Here is an 18856-nt window from a genome sequence, read left to right on the forward strand (position 1 = left end):
TAGTTTTTGGTTTGCACGCACACTTTCCATTTAAAGTGTGTCCTGCTGTTTGGTGAACGAGGGGTTAATCTTCTAGCTGGTGGGGCTTTAGGTGTGTCCTGGGTGTGGCCACTTTGTGGATATTACCTGTGGCTTCCTGGCTGGAGTCAGTTGTACTACAGCCTTGTTTGGTGATGGAGCTCTGCTCCTCTCCTGGGTGAATCTGCCTTGTCCTTGAGGCCCACCTTGTTGGACATGAATTGTCTCCCCTTGTATCCTCTATGTACCCTCACCTCTCTTGTTGTATGTCTGGTGTTGGTTTATATTCTGGGTGTGGTGTATATCTAGTGCGTTGTTACATGTCTGGTTTGTTGATGTTGTGACCAGCATGTCTGCTAGACATTTCCCTTGTCTGTTGTTTCCTCCGAAAGGTGGCCCCATTGGTTTCCCTGAGGGGTGAACCAGAAGTCTAGGATGTGCAGTTGCTGGAGTGCTGGTTCCTGTGCGTCTGTACATACTGCATCCTTATGGTGTTGGATTGCAGTGCGTTTGTATGGGTTCCAGTTTTCTACGGTGTGTTCTTCTTTGGTGCCTTCCAGCAGTTGCGGCAGGTAAGTGACCAGGTTTACTGTTGTTCTTGGTTCAGTTGTCTCTGGCCACTGATTACTTACCTGTCTTTCTACTTGGTGTCCTTTTCCTATGTTGCTAGGCCTGTGGGAGACTCCGGTTCATCCGTGTCGTGGATGAACCTGGTTGTCTCTTATTCCCCTGCTCCTATGTGAGGGATTATCAGGACGACTCAAGGTCTTAGGTATCCTGGGTATGAGCCATCCTACCATCCAGGTCCGCTCATACGGTGAGGAGCTAGGGCGAGGATTTGGGACGCTTTAGGAGGTGACCTGCTCCCTTTTCCTGGTGTTCTGGCCTAGCTGCTTTCCTAGTTGCTACCCCATCTCCCCCACATTGTACGGTGGGGGGGTTTCCCCCACTATCCACTGTGACAGAGGTATATCTAAGATTAACGAATAGTTCTACTTGCTGAATTTGGTCTGAATTTGCAGTATGCAGTTAGCAGTAACTATTTGCAGATTGGTTGAGTATGATCTGGTTGTATGTAATTTGGATTGCAATATGGAATTTGAATTTGCAATTGTTGGAACTGAAAGTAAACATACATATAACCAGTTCAGTATACAGTTCTAATCACTATAATAACAGTAGGAACATTATATAACTGTTCTTAATACCTATTTTGGCCTCTCTGCTTCCATAAAACACAGCTCTTAGTGGAGTGAATGTCTGTTCAGCTCCTCTCCTCTGGTGTATAATGATTCAAGCAGCTCCTGCTACGGGGATTATCCACACAGGCTGTGTGTGAGGCTAGCTGTGATTGGTCAAAACCTCTGCTGTGTGTGAGGCTGGCTGTGATTGGTCAAGACTCCTGCCCAGCAACAACAGTTTAACTCTATGCTTTCTGTTGTTTCTGTGTCATTGAGCTTACCTTACATCCATATAATGAATCTTAAAGGCATATTATCTTTTCTGCTTCTGTGAACACAATATATAACAGTTATATGACATCCGAACATGAAGTCACTGTAAATAACTCTGCTTTTGTCTTTAACATACAAACATAGGAACTGTATTAAGATTATTGGCAGGTCTAGCTGTATAAACACACAAGCTATATTAGCAACCTAGGACTTGTCTTAGCTGGCCTGCTACACAGATAAACACACATAAAAGCATGTTTTTACTTATAGGCTGCTGCATGTTATCTTCATCCGTGGAGTAAAAAGGACCTTTGAGATGATAATCATCTGACATGCACAACCTATCATATTTGTAAGGTCCTTTACTCTCTCCAGCACACATCTAGGGGTCATTGTATAGCACGGTTTATAACAAGAATCACGCCAAAAAACACAATTCAACTGTATCTGTGTCCTTGGCCTAGGTGCAGGAAAGCCTATCTATACCTCTGCCTTGGTCTACTGCTCCAAGAAATACATCTTAGATGGGAAAATGGATATGGAAAAATGGACTAGAAATGTATTTACATCCATTGTGTGCAGAGTTGGACTAGCCCAACAGAAGATCCACCAGTAAACCAAAGCTCTGACACAATAATGGCCAGCAGAGGTCCAGCAGAAGACTATTTTCTGGAAAATATACAATATGCAATGAAGGGAATTCCACATAATGTTCAAAATGTTCAGCACAGGTGAGCTGAAGAGTGACAGAGCTGTTTGGAGCTGGAGAGGTAAGTTGTGTGAGATGGCACTATGATACTGGCACATTGGGGAGGAAGAAGAGAGGCACTTGATACTGGCACATTGGGGGGAGATGGCACTATGATACTGGCACATTGGGGGGAGATGGCACTATGATACTGGCACATAGGGGAGGAAGGAGAGAGGCACTTGATACTGGCACCTTGGGGGCGGGCGAGATGGCACTATGATACTGGGACATCGGGGGGGAGGAGAGAGGCACTTGATACTGGCACATGATGGGGGGGCATCTATGGGCACACTTACTGGCACATTATTGGGGGGCATTATGGGGGTCCCTTTTTACTGGCACATTATTGGGGGGCACTATGGGGGCATCTACTGAGGGCACAAAGAAGGGGTATTTTATTTTATATGGGGGGGCTCTGTGTGGTACTAGTATTATCAGGGGGTTTATCTGTTTCTGCAGTATTGTATTGGGGAGCACAGCGGCACAGTATTGAGGGTGGTAGGATGTTTTTTCCAAAAGATGCGAGGATGATGGAAAAGTAGTAAACTAAGATTTATTTATTTTTAACTGCAGAGATGAAAAATGGCTGAAAACTGGAGGTCTGATCTGAAGGTCTGAAAGGAGACGAGGAAAGAGAAAATCTACATCAAAGAGAAATCACTGGATGTAAGAGGAATGTGTGCTGTATTACCCTGTATTTCCAATTTTTTCCGAATCCGAATACTTTGTTAAAAAAGTAAGGACTCTTTATTTTTTCATATTAAAAGAATATTGAGTTTGGATCACTTTGTTTCTTACACCGTTCACACAATTCTTATGTACAGGATTCGTAGGATTCGAGATTTGAGAGATTCGAGAACCTTTTCGGATTCGGATTTGAAAAAAATTTAATTCGTCCCACCTTATTAATTGTCTCAGGGTAGTTAGTGCAGTACATCTATATAGCAAAAGTAATAATTTAAATATTGACTCAGCTGTAATCCCTGTAACAGGCTTGGCAAAAGTAGCTTGCGGAGTCTCCTTCTAATATCTGTCTACACTATGTCCACAGTCTAACAGCCAGGTACTGGATATAATAAATTCTTACTTGTAATTAGCAACCCACAGGGCGGTCTCCCTAACTGCAGGCATGAATCCTCGGCTCCATTGTTTGCACTGGTTCCTTTCAGAAACTCTGGTCCACAATGTCCATAGAGGAATGTGGTAATGAACAACCTTGCGCCTAGTCGTCCGGCTGTGTCCAGATGCTTTTAGTCACTGGTGCTGTGGAGTCCATAGGCTAATGCTACTTCTCTCTCCACTAGAATTTTTCTATATCCATAATTCACTTTGGTCTGTGCTAGTGCAGCAACAGCGGTCAACAAGGGGTCCCTTTAAGATGAGATAAGTGTTTTGTGACGCCAGTTGTAATGAAGCAACAACGGGACAGAGTCCCTTTAAGAAATGGTGTTGGTACCCAGGTGTAGGAATGGCCGTGTGATATAGTGTGGCCTATAATGTCCCTTAATGTTTTGTGCATGTGTCACGGTGCTCCTACCTGGATACGCTAGAACTCCAGGCGTTAGCTCTGAAGCAGACAAATAGAGTGAACAATTGAGGGATTTGAAGAAATATTTGAGTCTAGCCCTTGTGATGAAGTTCAATGGCAGCTTTACTTTGCATAAACGTTTCTCCAAACTGTTTACAGATGTTATCTTGGTTCCAGCAGGTTTTAGCATTAACTCTGGCAGGCAAACAATCTCAACTCTGCTACATCGGTTTCTCTTTGGCTCTGCTGTACTAACAGACTTGAATAGAATCTCTGCTTCTGCAGGATGATGCAACTTCTCTCTGTAGTCTGACTCTGGATTATGCCAGGGAATAGGTTAGAATCCTGGCAGCTCCAACATGGAGTCTCAACCAGAACACACCAGAACTCTCTACCTCCTTCTGGTAGCAAATTGGACTGGCCCACCAAGAAAGGAGGGGACAATAGAATGGTGAGTTCCATTCTCTCTAAGTGTAGCTCTGCCATAGTTGCTGCCACCTGCTGGTGAACCAGGCACTTTTACATGAACAATTACATAACATTATTATAAATGCACAGTGTCTAGGGACCTGGAAATAAATGCATGAGATAACATTATATTAGCATTCACAGATAGAAGCAGGGCGTAGGAATGGTAATGCCACTCGGGGGCGTTACACTAGGTAGCTAGAAGGCTGTTCTCCACACTCCCTCAGCTTGGCCAGGGCCAAGGGGCAAAAATGGCAGCTACATACTGGACTTATTCTGCTCTGCTTCTCACTCCTCCACTAACTTCCTCCCTTCTCTCTCTGCCTTAGCACACAAGATATATATATGTGGTGCCAGCACCACCTAGGGATGAATGGATGTAATGACATGGACATCTAAAACAGCCTGTTATAAGGAATTACAGCTATACACAGTAAAACATTGACATGGTTTAATGAATATGCCCAAAGTTATACAGGGCCCCACGACCATCACCGAGTGGGACACTGGAAACACCGTAAAAAAAATTAAAATAGTGCCAAAAATACTTTTTTGGTCACCTACCATCACAAAAAGTGCAACACCAAGCGATCAAAAGGGCGTATATCCCCCAAAATAGTACAAATCAAACCATCACCTCATCCCGCAAAAAATTAAACCCTACCTAAGACAATCGGAACAAAAAATAAAAAAGCTATGGCTCAGACCATGGAGACAAAAACACAGAAATATAGTGGCAATACTGGAGGAGCGGCTCAACCCCTAACACTGTAGCGTGTTTTACATTGGGGGAGCAGCCCCACCGCATGTGGACCGCAGCAAACGACTATCCCCAGCAAAAAATGCATACGGTGGAGGATTTCGGCGCGGTCCACATGCACCACAAGGGCATCCTACACAAAACGGAGCATTGTGCGGATGTAAATACAATCATATAAATCACAGAAAAAATGCACCAAACGGATATGCCACTGACTATACTGGCTAGTCATAAATGCAGATATTAAAAGCTGAGACTTTTGCCAATATATTCCTGTCAGGAAAATATCGGAGCCCTTCATTGCACCACGTCACGGTCACTCAGCATGGCAAATGGTCCTACCACTACGCTACCTATGGTGTGAACACGGTCTGAAGGCGATGTAATCCAGCTCGCAGCCAGGCTTCCACACAAACGCCTAGCAGGACAACTAGTGCAATGTGAACAAAGCCAAGACTGCAAGCCACGCCCATATCAGAGCCTGTGATGGAGGTCACCAGGTGCAAAAGAGTGTTTGAATGCCAGGTAACGGCACATACACTACATATAAAACATCCTCCACCGTATGCACCGTATGCATTTTTTGCTGGGGATAGTCGTTTGCTGCGGTCCACATGCGGTGGGGCTGCTCCCCCAATGTAAAACACGCTACAGTGTTAGGGGTTGAGCCGCTCCTCCAGTATTGCCACTATATTTCTGTGTTTTTGTCTTGTTTTATATGTAGTGTATGTGCCGTTACCTGCCATTCAAACACTCTTTTGCACCTGGTGACCTCCATCACAGGGTCTGATATGGGCGTGGCTTGCAGTCTTGGCTTTGTTCACATTGCACTAGTTGTCCTGCTAGGAGCTTTCCCCGTGGGGGTGGTTTTTAGAGCTGCTCGTACTTCCGCTTCCGTGATTGGTAAATGAAGTGTAGTTAACTGGGCATTTGACAACGTGGGGAGTTTCAAGTGCTCTAGGAAATCTGCCATAAATGCAACTGTTGGTTGAGGGGTTGCAACATCTTCCTTCAGATTATAAAGTTTTGCATAATACGAAGCTATGGCATTAGTGATTTCTTGCAGATGCATTATAGTGTAGTTTCTCTATTCTAGAGTTAACCGCCCGCTTCTTAAGCCTTTGATTGTTTCTACTGTAGGGTGCATCTGGGGGGCTTCAAATGGAACATGGTGTCTAAAAACCATTCCAGCAAAATCTGCCTTCCAAAAACCATACGGCGCTCTGCGCCCTTCTATGCGCCCTTCTATGCGCCCATACAGCAGTTTACCACCACATCTCCATTTTCCTTTAATTCTCGTGGAATACCTAAAGGTTTAACAAAGTTTGTAAAATCAGTTTTGAGTAACTTGAAGGGTGTAGTTTCCAAAATGGGATCAATGATGGGGGGTTTCTACTGTGTAAGCTGAACAAAGTAACTTCAGACCTAAACTGGTCATAAAAGTGGGTTTTGGAAAGTTTCTTAAAAATTTTAAGAATTGCTTCTAAAACTCTAAGCCTTCTAAAGTAAAAAAAAAATATATGACATTTACAAAATTATGCCAACATAAAGTGGACATATGGGGAATGTTAAGTTATAAATATTTTTGAGGTATCACTTTCTGTTTTAAAAACAGAAAAATAGAAATTATGAAATTTGCTTTTTTTTTAAATTTTTTGTTAAATTTGGGATTTTTTTTATAAGTAAAGGTGAAATATATTGACTTAAATTTATGACTGTCATGAAGTACAATGTACCACGAGATGAAAGTAGCAAAATCAGCGGCACTCACCAGTTGCAGTATGTCTTTATTTCTTTATTGCTTTGCAAAAACATCCAGACATCACAGGGCTGAGGCGGACAAGCCTTCACAGAAACAAAAGCCGCATTAGCGGCGAGGGGCAATTTGATACATATGCAAATTAACCGGAGATGAGTCCTGTACGTGAGACGAGTCAGGGACAGGACTCATCTCAGGGTAATTTGCATATAAATCGGTTTTTTTACACAATAAAAGCACACAGAGCTATGGGGACTGGGTATTGCGGATGTGCTAGCGGCCATCTAGCAACCCATGTCCTCAGCTCTATACACAAAATCCCGGTGACAGGTTCCCTTTAAGGCAGTTAGAAGATATAGGGACATATGAGAAGTTATCCAGTAACCCTACTTTTGTCCTACAAATACAATTGAAAGAGTTGCTACAAAAGTACATAGATATTGTTTTTTTTTCCAGCACAGTTATTGAAAAATTAGTACCAGCATATCCCAAAAAGCCTTCTTGGTATTTTTTGCCAAAGGTGCATAAGTCACCGACTCGACCCCCCGGCCGCCCCATTGTGGCGGGGATCGGATCGGTGACAGAACCTTTGTCGAAGTACCTTGATTGGCTATTGAGACCGGCCCTGAAAAAGTCAGTAACTTATCTAAAGGACACCAAGGATTTTCTCCTGGCACTGGAGGATTTCCAGTGGCAGAGTGATTGGAACCTGGTGTCATTAGATGTAGAAAGTCTGTATACCCACATTCCCCAGCATGCAGGAGTGGAGGCGGTCGTGGATATGCTAAATTTGACTGATAAGGATGAGATCTATGTCCAATTTGTGGAGGAGGCGCTACTTTTTGTATTGGGTAACAATACTTTCAGGTTCGGACAACAATGGTATCAACAGGTACACGGCACGGGGATGGGGACGCCAGTGTTGTGTACATTCGCTAACATATACCTTAATAATCTTGAGAGTAGATATGTATTCAGTATAAAAAAATCCCTTTTTGATATACAGGGTGGGCCATTTATATGGATACACCTTCATAAAATGGGAATGGTTGGTGATATTAACTTCCTGTTTGTGGCACATTAGTATATGTGAGGGGGGAAACTTTTCAAGATGGGTGGTGACCATGGTGGCCATTTTGAAGTCGGCCATTTTGAATCCAACTTTTGTTTTTTCAATAGGAAGAGGGTCATGTGACACATCAAACTTATTGGGAATTTCACAAGAAAAACAATGGTGTACTTGGTTTTAACGTAACTTTATAAAAGTCTAAGGGGGTCAGATCGGGAGACCTTGGGGGCCATTCAACTGGCCCATGATGACCAATCCACTTTCCAGGAAACTGTTCATCTAGCTGGCACGTTCCCTGAGTTTTTCCAGCAAGATGGTGCACCACCACATTATGGGTGTCAGGTCCGAGCATTCCTAGTTTCCTGGAAAGTGGATTGGTCATCGTGGGCCAGTTGAATGGCCCCCAAGGTCTCCCGATCTGACCCCCTTAGACTTTTATCTTTGGGGATCATCTGAAGGCAGATGTCTATGCTGTGAAGATACGAGATGTGCAGCACCTGAAACTACGGATACTGGAAGCCTGTGCTAGCATTTCTCCTGCGGTGTTGCTATCAGTGTGTGAAGAGTGGGAGAAGAGGGTTGCATTGACAATCCAACACAATGGGCAGCACATTGAACACATTTTATAAGTGGTCAAAAACTTGTAAATAACTCATGAAAGAATAAAGTTACGTTAAAACCAAGCACACCGTTGTTTTTCTTGTGAAATTCCCAATAAGTTTGATGTGTCTCACGACCCTCTTCCTATTGAAAAAACAAAAGTTGGATTCAAAATGGCCGACTTCAAAATGGCCGCCATGGTCACCACCCATCTTGAAAAGTTTCCCCCCTCACATATACTAATGTGCCACAAACAGGAAGTTAATATCACAACCATTCCCATTTTATTAAGGTGTATCCATATAAATGGCCCACCCTGTACATACAGACGTTTCTACGCTACGTGGATGATGTCTTCATGGTGTGGAAGGGAACACGGGCCCAATGTGAGGAGTTTGTTTCCTATTTAAATCGCGAAAATGACATGAACATGGGCTTTACCTTGAATTTTGGAGGTGAGGTGCTAGACTTTCTTGATGCTCGTGTCATTATACGTGATGGTGAAATAGTTAGAGGGTTTTCGAAAACCTACTGCCTCGAATTCCCTTCTACACCATGGGAGTTTTCATCCAGGGAGCGTAAAAGAGGCCATACCATATGGACAATTTACACGTTTAAGACGTATCAACAACAGGAGGGAAGGCTATTTAAGACAGGCCACTGAATTAAAAAATAGGCTAGTGAAGCATTTGTTAGGGCGGATGGACACACACAATATGAATTATTGCATCAAAGTAAGAGAACAGAGAAAGAGGATAATTTTGTTTTTGTGTCTGTGAAGGTTCTCATTTATCCAGGTCATGGTATATCTGTAAAGAATAAATCAAGGCAACTGGACTTACTGTAGATTTCTTGAAAACGTTTCATTCGTTCTTCCAACGAGCTTTCTCAATTCTGAGTGACTGTACAAGAATTCTCTGGGAATAAATATGTAACTGAATCAACATCTGGTAATTATACCCAGCATGGGGTCAGAGGTCATTATACCCAGCATGGGGTCAAAAGTGTTGATTCCATTATCCTAATTGGAGTCAGTAGGTGATAATGACCTCCCAGAAAAAGGTGTCAAGACAGCTGGGTATAATTACCAGATGTTGATTCAGTTACATATTGATTCCCAGAGAATTCTTGTACGGTCACTCAGAATTGAGAAAGCTCGTTGGAAGAACGAGTGAAATGTTTTCAAGAAATCTACAGTAAGTCCAGTTGCCTTGATTTATTCTTTACAGATATTTTGTTTTTGTGTTCAAATACAGCCCTATGGCTGATCAAATAAAAAAAATCATCCATGATAATTGGGATCTATTAAAGAATAAAAGTAGTCTGGAAAAATTTACAGATAAAAAACCTCTCATTGCTTTCCGAAAAACCCACACTCTGAGGGATCAGTAGCCGCATGAAGTGTCAACAGAACCCAGATCAATGGTTGGGCGGTAAAAAACCTGCAGGTAATCATCGTTGCGGTAATTGCTCCTTCTGTGGATATATCCTCCGGGACAAGATCCTATGCATAGGAGGTATATCCCACAGAATGAGACAATTCAGCACATGTAATACTACATATGTAATCTATGTAGTGAAGTGTAAATGCGGAGCATTTTATATAGGCAAGACAATTAGGCCGATGTTAGAAAGATTTCCATAAGAACGGAAAAAGGCTGCCCCGCCTTATAAATCATGTATGGCAAGAGCATGGGGGGGGATAAAAAATGTTTGGGTTTTGCGGGAATTGAAGTGATTCCATTAATGACACAGGGGGGTGATAGACATCGCCTCCTGCTACAGAAAGAAGCGCGATGGATCATCCGTACGGATGCAATGGGTCCCTTAGGTCTGAATGACCGCAACGATCTTAGTGCATTTGTTTGAGGTAAATACCCTGTTCTTATAATGTAATCTGATTGCTGTGATTTGTTTTTAACAACGCACACAGGTGGTGTCTCTGTATATTTTTTGCCATGCCTCTTAGGGTTAATTACACGCCCCTTTAAAAAGGCTAGCACACCTGTCTGCGTCATACAGATAGCCGGAAGAAGCACGTTTGTGCGAAACGGCCGTTGCTGCCCCTCGCCGCTAATGCGGCTTTTGTTTCTGTGAAGGCTTGTGCGCCTCAGCCCTGTGATGTCTGGATGTTTTTGCAAAGCAATAAAGAAATAAAGACATACTGCAACTGGTGAGTGCCGCTGATTTTGCTACTTTCATTTCGTGGTGGATTGTATTCTGTTGACAGTGTATTATAGCAGGCACCACCGAAAGCTGCACACTACCCCGGTTTACACAGAGGACGATTTATATATGCTCATGATAGCGTTTTTTTTTGGTGTAGTGCCGCCTGAATTTTTCTTTTTTGTGATTTATATGAAGTACAATGTGTCACGAGAAAATAATCTGAGAATGGCTTGGATAAAAAAAAGTGTTACAAAGTTATTACCACATAAAGTAATACATGTCAGATTTTCAAAAATAAGCCTGGTCACGAAGGTGCAAAATGGCCCGGTCATTAAGGGGTTAATCAAGGTCGCCTCTTAGATAAGTGGGGCAAAAGTGCACATGAATGCTACTCCCAGGATAGAAGTGCATTCACACATGAAGGTGCCACTCCAAGACAAATCTAAAAAGTCACTGAAAAAAAGATACATAATATCCTGCATGATATGATAGTAAAATATGCGGCTGTGCATGGCTAAATTTATAACTAAAACTAATGCACTAAAACAATAGATGCAAATATAACATATGGACTAAGCCCTCAATCTAATGATAAAATCTGAGACTTATATTTTGATCAAAACACATCTGTTATGTATCTTTTCTTCAGTGATTTTTTAGATTTGTCTTGAAGGAGTGGCACCTTCAGGTGTGAATGCGCTTCTATCCTGGGAGTAGCATTTATGTGCACTTTTGCCCCACCTACCTAAGAGGCGACCTTGATTAGGTGGTACATATAGGTGTGTGTGCTCCTCCTCTCATTGGTTGCTGATACACATAGAGGTAACTAGGAGCAACACACTATATGTGCAGGGTCTGCGCTCCTGAACCTAGATGCACAACTGCATAGGTAGGTATAGCGTAGGACCTGCCTGACCGGAGACCACCATGGTGCTGGGTAGGTAGGCACAGTTGTGTTTTGATCAAAATATATTGGCTAAGAATCTCAGATTTTATCATTAGATTGAGGGCTTAGTCCATATGTTATGTTTGCATCTATTGTTATAGTGCATTAGTTTTTGTGATCTGAGCGGGGGGGTCTGATCTGAGGTCTTCAGGGATCTGAGTCGGGGGGAGAGGTCTGATCTGAGGTCTGTAGCATTAAAAGGGATCTGATCTAAGGTCTGCAGAGATGTGAAAAAAATGGTCTGATCTGACGTCTTCAGGGATCTGAGGGGGCTCGGATCTGAGGTCTGCAGGGATCTGTTGGAGGGGTGGTACATTTTGGGGTCTGATCTGAGTGGGAGGGTACATGAATATTGGGGTATGATCTGAATGAGAGAAGCACATAAATTTTGGGGTCTGATCTGGGGTCTAGCAAGCATTTGAGGGAAGGATTTCAGGGAGCCCATGAATTTTGGGGCCTGGTCTGAGGTCTGCATGGATGTGATTTAGGGGGACACACAACTTTGAGATCTGATCTCAGATCTGATTTAGGGGTTTGTGGTGGCAGTTATAGGGAGCCAGATTAATTTGAGGTCTGATCAGAGTTTTGCCTTTAAGGGAAGGAGGTTATAGGAGACCACATTAATTTGAGATCTGATCTTAAAGAGGACCTTTCACCGATCCTGACATTGTGAACTAAGTATCATGACCTATACAGTGGCGCCCAGGGATCTCACTGCACTTACTATTATCCCTGGGCGCCGCTCCGTTCTCCCGTTATGTCCTCCGGTATGTTCGGGGACTTGGTTATAGTAGGCGGAGACTTAGGGGATTTGGTTATAGTAGGCGGAGTCTGCCCTTGTTCTGCTGGGCGTCTTCTTCTCCTAGGCTGTAGCGCTGGCCAATCGCAGTGCAGAGCTCACAGCCTGGGAGGTTTTTTTCTCCCAGGCTGTGAGCTCTGCGATGTGATTGGCCAGCGCTACAGCCTAGGAGAAGGAGACGCCCAGCAGAACAAGGGAAGACTCCGCCTACTATAACCAAGTCCCCGAACATACCGGAGGACATAACGGGAGAACGGAGCGGCACCCAGGGATAATCGTAAGTGCAGTGAGATCTCTGGGCGCCGCTGTATATGTCATGATACTTAGTTCACAATGTCAGGATCGGTGAAAGGTCCTCTTTAAGGAGGTTATGAGGGTCACATGAATTTGGGGTCTGATCCTGTGATCTGTATGAATTTGTGGTCTATATAAGTTTGGGGTTTATCTGGGGTTTGTATGAATGTGGGGCTAATCTGGGATCTGTATTAATTTAATAGTCTATCAGGGGTCTGTACTAATTTTGGGGATGATGCCAAAAGTTTGCCTTGGATCCCATCACTTTTTGGTTCTGTTGCCGTGTCCTTGGGCTCTTTTATTTTGGCAGTAAAGTAATGGGGGGGGGGAGGGGTTATTGAGCAGCACTGTTGGCACAGTAATGTGGGCAAAAAGGGCAGCAGCAGGCACAGTATTGGTGGCAGCTACAGGTTGGGCATGTTAAAGGACTAGCTGGATAGGGGGTTCCTTTGTTATAGAGGGTGATGATGAGCTGCAGAAGCAATGAGTGAAGTCAAAGGTGTAACCTTATCTACTAGGCCCTAATGTAAAATCTGTAAGAGCCACCAGAGGGGGCGGTACACCCCTGGCCAAAGACGTCTGCATGTCATGGTCTGGACCAGATGGGGAAGAAAGGGAAAGGGAACAAATGAAATCCGTGGAGACATCACGTGTAAGTCACTGGATTTACATTGGGTATATCTGACTGCTTCTTATAAAATGTGTTTAAATCTCTTTATTGGAAAATAGGGTCAGTGTGAATTGATTCAGGGAGAAAAGGAAGCACAATTTGACTGCTCTGCCTAGAACACCAAAATACCTTGTCCTGGCCCTACCGCAACCCTACCGTTCAGCTGTTCTCTGCAGCCTTTGGCACTGGAACTACCACTATGAATGGAACAGGAAGGACAGGAAGTGAATGGGAGCTGAGCCGCAATACTCGGCATGACCACTACACTATGAACGGAGCTGTCTGCTTCCTGTTTGATTCTAAGTGCTAATTCCAGCTCTGGAAGTGCACAAATGCCAGGATCCAAGGTTTCCAGCAGACCATGGCCCAGAGCATCACACTGGCAGCTTGTCTTTTTCCCATAGTGCATTCGGTGACATTTCTTCTCCAGGTAAGTGACGCACGCCAGCTCCGCCAACCACATTATTAAAAAAATAAACGTAGTTAACCAAACCCACTCAGTATATTTTTAATATTTGTAAATAAAGATTGTCAAATTAATGGGGTGTTAGGGAAAGGCTGGGTCACGAGTGTTGCTTTTCCCATAGTACATCTGATGACATCTCTTCTCCAAGTAAGTGTTCTACACACACCTGGTCGTCCACATGATTAAAATAAACACATGATTGATCAAACCCACTCAGTATATTTTAATTAGTAAATAAAAATAGTAGAATTAATGGGGTGTTAGGGAAAGGCTGGGCCATGAGTCTGGCTTTTTGCTCCTTTAGTTCTTTGTTGCCTCCTTTGGTTCAGTACATGTTGCTCAGCGATGCTCAGGATCCTTCTTATCTATACTGTCCCAGGTCCACAGTCTCTCTTGTCAATGTTGATAATAATGCACCATCCTTTGAAGAACTTTCTCTTCTATGTTGTTGGTCCTATGAAAAATTATGTTGGCAATAAGATATCATTTTATACCCGGGTGGTCCACCATGTCCCCCTTACTAGACCTATCTGTCTCCAGTCAACACTTTAAGTAAATTAGATTTAACTAAATTACTCTGTGACAGCCCTGCTTTACTTTCTATTCTTTCTTTCTATCCTATGGCCTCTCTTACCCGTTTCCACCCTTTTTCTCCTGTGTCCGGGTGGGTTTCATATACACACTTTTTATTAATAGTTTGTGACATCTCTGATCTTTGGTCCTTTTTAGATCTTGATGTTATGATCTCTAGAAGAAAATGGAAGCAGATGAATTACATATTTGCTGATGTTTGTCACAAGGGTGGATCGAATGGATACAAGTCTGAGGTTGGGGTTTAGGGGCTCATGAATACTTACATCTCATTTTGATGTTATCATTTCTTTGGTTGTTTTCAACTTGATGATGAAATCTGGAAAACAAAGGAAGCAGATAAGGAGAATGCTGGAAATATACAACCTGCACCCTGCATCTACACATCTACACAAAGCCCAAGGGCGGCCATGGCACTATTGAAAGAGTAAGCTGTCCCTGTCTGGAGAGGGTCTCATATACTCACGCTTTATTCTGATGTCTTCCCTAAGCAGCAGAAAATTGCTCTAAAGAATCTAAATTAAAACAAAAACAAGTGTGAGGCTCTCATGAGAAGAGACCAGTCTGATGGTGACAGTGGTGATGAGTGATTAGGGTTTAAACTAGAGAATGTAGGATTAGGTTGAAACCTTCCAGTCCCAGGAACTATCTCATCCTCTTTCACACATCCTTACATGGTGGTTGCATGGTCTCCACTCCTCCTCAGTCTCCATTCACTCCTTTGCCCTCTTCCACAGAAGTGCTCCTCAGGGGATATAGGTCCAAGCCTACACTCCATGTCAAAGCAGGTCTCACTGTCTTAACTGCTCATACAGAGACGTCAAGCACATGATTGCATGGGTGCTCCAGAATCTTACCTATAGTTGCTATAGTGCAATGCTTCAAGCATCACAACATCTACCAGAAAGTCACCACAGGACACCATGAAATGGCCCCTCCTGACTGACACCTCATTTTGCAGAATGGCATCCAACAACTCTGTTTCTGGTGTTGTCAGATGATAAGTCATAAAAACAAGGCCAATAATCATCACAAATCCAATTATTGTTAAGTGAGTGCTCCATGGCAATTTTAGGAATCTTTGTAAAAGTCGTGAACCATTTTGCCTAATTTAGGTCATAAAACTCAAGAAACTTAAGAATTTACCGTGACCAAACATTTTAAGAATTTTACCATGACCAATTTTTTTAAAATTTTGTTTACTATGCCTTTAAATTACTCACATGTTTTTGCCACTGCTCCTCCTCTTCTGCAGGCATTTTGGCGTCCACCATTGTCTGGTATGTCTAATAAAAAGATCCAGAAATATAGAATTAGACCTGTGTGATGTCCTTGGGACACTGAATAAAGCGTCATTCAAAGTAGTAAAGGTTGTGATGAGTCTGTGGGCACATATAAATCCTGATTATTCGGTAAACTTACTTGATGGGATCTTGAGTCAATTCCAGTTTAGTTTTAGGTGTTATAGGTCTATAATAGAATATAATGCTCTAGTTAGAACCAGTGGGAAAATTATATACAAAAATATAACAGCTTATAACAACAGAATTAATTTTTCTTAGTAGATGGGCACAACACATAAAAATTTTTGCTTATTGTTGTTGATGCGACTTTAAATTATAGTAGGAAATACGGCTTCAGTTAGATTCATTCACAGATTGACCAACTGGAAATCTACATAGAACATGTCTCTCCGATAATACAAGCATCCATATACTAATAAATGCTGCACAATTGGCATCCGTCCGTGGTAGTTATGTTCTTATCACCAATGTAATCACCAATGCTCACATATAATAATATAATGTTTTTATATAATGATCTTATTATATCTGGATTACTTACTCTTTCTTCTTCTCGATGATATTGTCCTTCTTTTCCTGCTCTTCCATGGTCTCATTCTTCTCACTATCGGACATAAAACATCTTATAAGTAAATCTTTTCATAATGATAATCAATATGGAGATAGGATAATATAAAGAATGAGGTGGGAGAGTTACAAAGACACAACACAATAGAGATGACAGGAGACAAATTCTATGTTCTACCAGATAAGACCATTACAAAAAGCAAAATTATGGTTGAGCCTAGGAGCTCCAGCTCTGTCACATCAGCCATGATTATCCTCTATACTTACAAGATTGTGTACAGTCTCGGCCATTCTGACACTTCTCCGAATCTTCCAGGTCTATAATATAAAATACAGCTCCTGTTCATTGTCATTGACAAATTATATCTTATTATTTTCTACTTCCCATTATATTATTATAGATTATCCCCAATGGTGTCTGTTATTTAGACATGATGCCACCCACACCGGAGTCTACTCCTATGTCAATCTACAAGAACGACTCATATCCTGACACTAGAGGAATAAGGCGACTGCTGAATAAGACATATACCTTAATACATGCTTAGCCTCCGCCACCCTCCTCTTCCATCTGTGGGAGGAAAACACAAAGAAATGTCCAATCAGATCACTGCTTGTACTATACAGTATGGGGCCCTGTCTGTATGACATGTATGATGACATAGAGGATTGGGCCCCTGTGTCATATATCATTAATTACATTATCAGATATATATATATTTCTGAATTTTTATTGTTTATCCTTTAGAGGATTTCACACAATATTTTTGAAATCAGTAAATTCCAGTATAAAAGGGAGTTTATTATCAGATTATAAAATACATATATATGATTCTTAGATGTTGAGGTGCTTTGTCTCTTGGGAGACTGTATGGTAATTATAGGATCTCATTTATGACAACTGTCTCAGAGATCAACTGTTCTAGTTGCCAATAGCAACCATTCCAAGTGCAGAATTCTATTAGGTTGCTATGGACAACAACAATTGTTTTTGTCAGGCAGCTTTTGATAAATGAGGCACTTGTTGGAGCAAGCAGTCAATATTCTACACAATGTCTTACATCATCAGATCTTCCTCCTCATCCTTCATCTTCACCTCCTTTTCTTCCGACTCTTCCATGATGTTTTTCCGCACCTCCTCCATGATATTCTTCTCCACCTCCTCCTCCTCCTCCATGATGTTCTTCTCCACCTCATTCACCACTTCCTCCATGTTGTTCTCCTCCACAATGTTCTTATCCTCCATCACCTGCTCCACGATGTTCTTCTCCACCACCTCCTTCTCCTTCCCCTCCTCCACCTCCTTCTCTATTCTGTTACAAAATAAAGAAGGCTAGTGAGAATCAAGAACATATGTTATCTGCTGTACAGATATATCACTGAACAACAATCTGTAACGTATCATACATACTGCATCATTTACACTGGACTAATGGATCTGTCTAGTTTACACGACCCAAAACCTAATACCTACTCATCAATACTAATACTTAATCTATAGCCTATAAAGACTTGTATACGTACCCAAAACCTACATTACCCACATAATGATACCAATACCCAACCGGCCCCTTTTTCCTAAGATGGGGGTCACACACACAAAGACCACTCATTGGTTTCCAAATTACAACACAATCTCGCAGCCTTACACAATTTCCACTGACTTTTACGGGGTGAATAAATGAGTATTTTAGGGCGTCACAGGTTCAACAGACAGAACATTTATAATAAAGATATATTTACCTCGCACTAAAATATAAACTCGCCAAAACTAATTCTAGAAAAGAGAAAAACATCAAACATTATACATAGAATACATAACTATTTCCATATTTTATAGGATGGATTAATTAAAGATCTGAGGAAGGTAAGGGCAGGGAACCTCAGACATCTGCACGTTACATGGGGGAAAAAATAAATAAAAAAATTGGACACAACTGGGCCCAAAACACAGTGTACCTACCTCCAAAATCAACTACAAACCCTCAACGGAATGTCAGCTCTGCAGCTCCTTATATAACGTGCATGAGGTCATAATGTGCCTGAACTCCGTGGATTCTGTGACATCACAAGCAACAGACAAGTCTGGGCAGCAAATCAAATTCAAGATTACTAAAACCTTGTACAAGGCATCACAATGTCATTATTTCTATACAATAATAGTACATGTATAGTACATGTATTGTATGTATGAGGGAGGGATGGATATTCAGGTATACAGATCAGAACAGTATACTGGATATAATACTACCTACTGTACACGATATGGACCTGGCGCTTTATCCCTCTGATATTCACCAGATAAACTACAGGATGAATACATTATTTTCCATATACATTTTTATTTAGAAGAAAGTGTGGTAGAAATTACTGAACTTGATCAGGGACTGTCTCCATTCCATCCATACATCTACTGGCTGCTCTATAATAATATGTACTGTCTACACTGCAAACACATGCCTTGGTTTTTCTAATGCATCTCATTTATGGAAGCAGGATATATCCACTGCACAAGTGAGTATAAGTGAGTGCGCTGTGCGTCCCCTGTGTGCATTTGTCCTTGAAAAAGGACGATATTATTTATCTGCCAAACCCTGTAGGGGATTGAAGATCTGCTTCCAACAAGACATTAATCATCGTTTG

At 42.1% G+C, this 18856-nt stretch overlaps 1 protein-coding gene across 2 annotated transcripts in view; it reads right to left on the minus strand.

Annotated features, from left to right (window-relative positions):
- LOC120999480 (ring-infected erythrocyte surface antigen-like) overlaps positions 1 to 18856 on the minus strand; it is a 65642-nt gene that overhangs the window by 32282 nt on the left and 14504 nt on the right. Inside the window, exons 1-3 of one of the 2 annotated variants that reach the window (XM_040430393.1) lie at positions 17275 to 17396; positions 16746 to 16784; positions 16481 to 16531 (exon numbers count right to left, since the gene is read on the minus strand). In XM_040430393.1, coding sequence (XP_040286327.1) covers positions 16481 to 16531; positions 16746 to 16784; positions 17275 to 17390 — 206 coding nt within the window. In that variant the 5' untranslated portion in view covers positions 17391 to 17396. Of the gene's footprint in view, positions 1 to 16480; positions 16532 to 16745; positions 16785 to 17274; positions 17397 to 18856 lie in introns of those variants that run through there. The other variant, XM_040430392.1, reaches the window with a different exon arrangement.

The sequence above is a fragment of the Bufo bufo genome, chromosome 4 (assembly GCF_905171765.1).
Source record: "Bufo bufo chromosome 4, aBufBuf1.1, whole genome shotgun sequence".
Taxonomy (NCBI): Eukaryota; Metazoa; Chordata; class Amphibia; order Anura; family Bufonidae; genus Bufo; species Bufo bufo.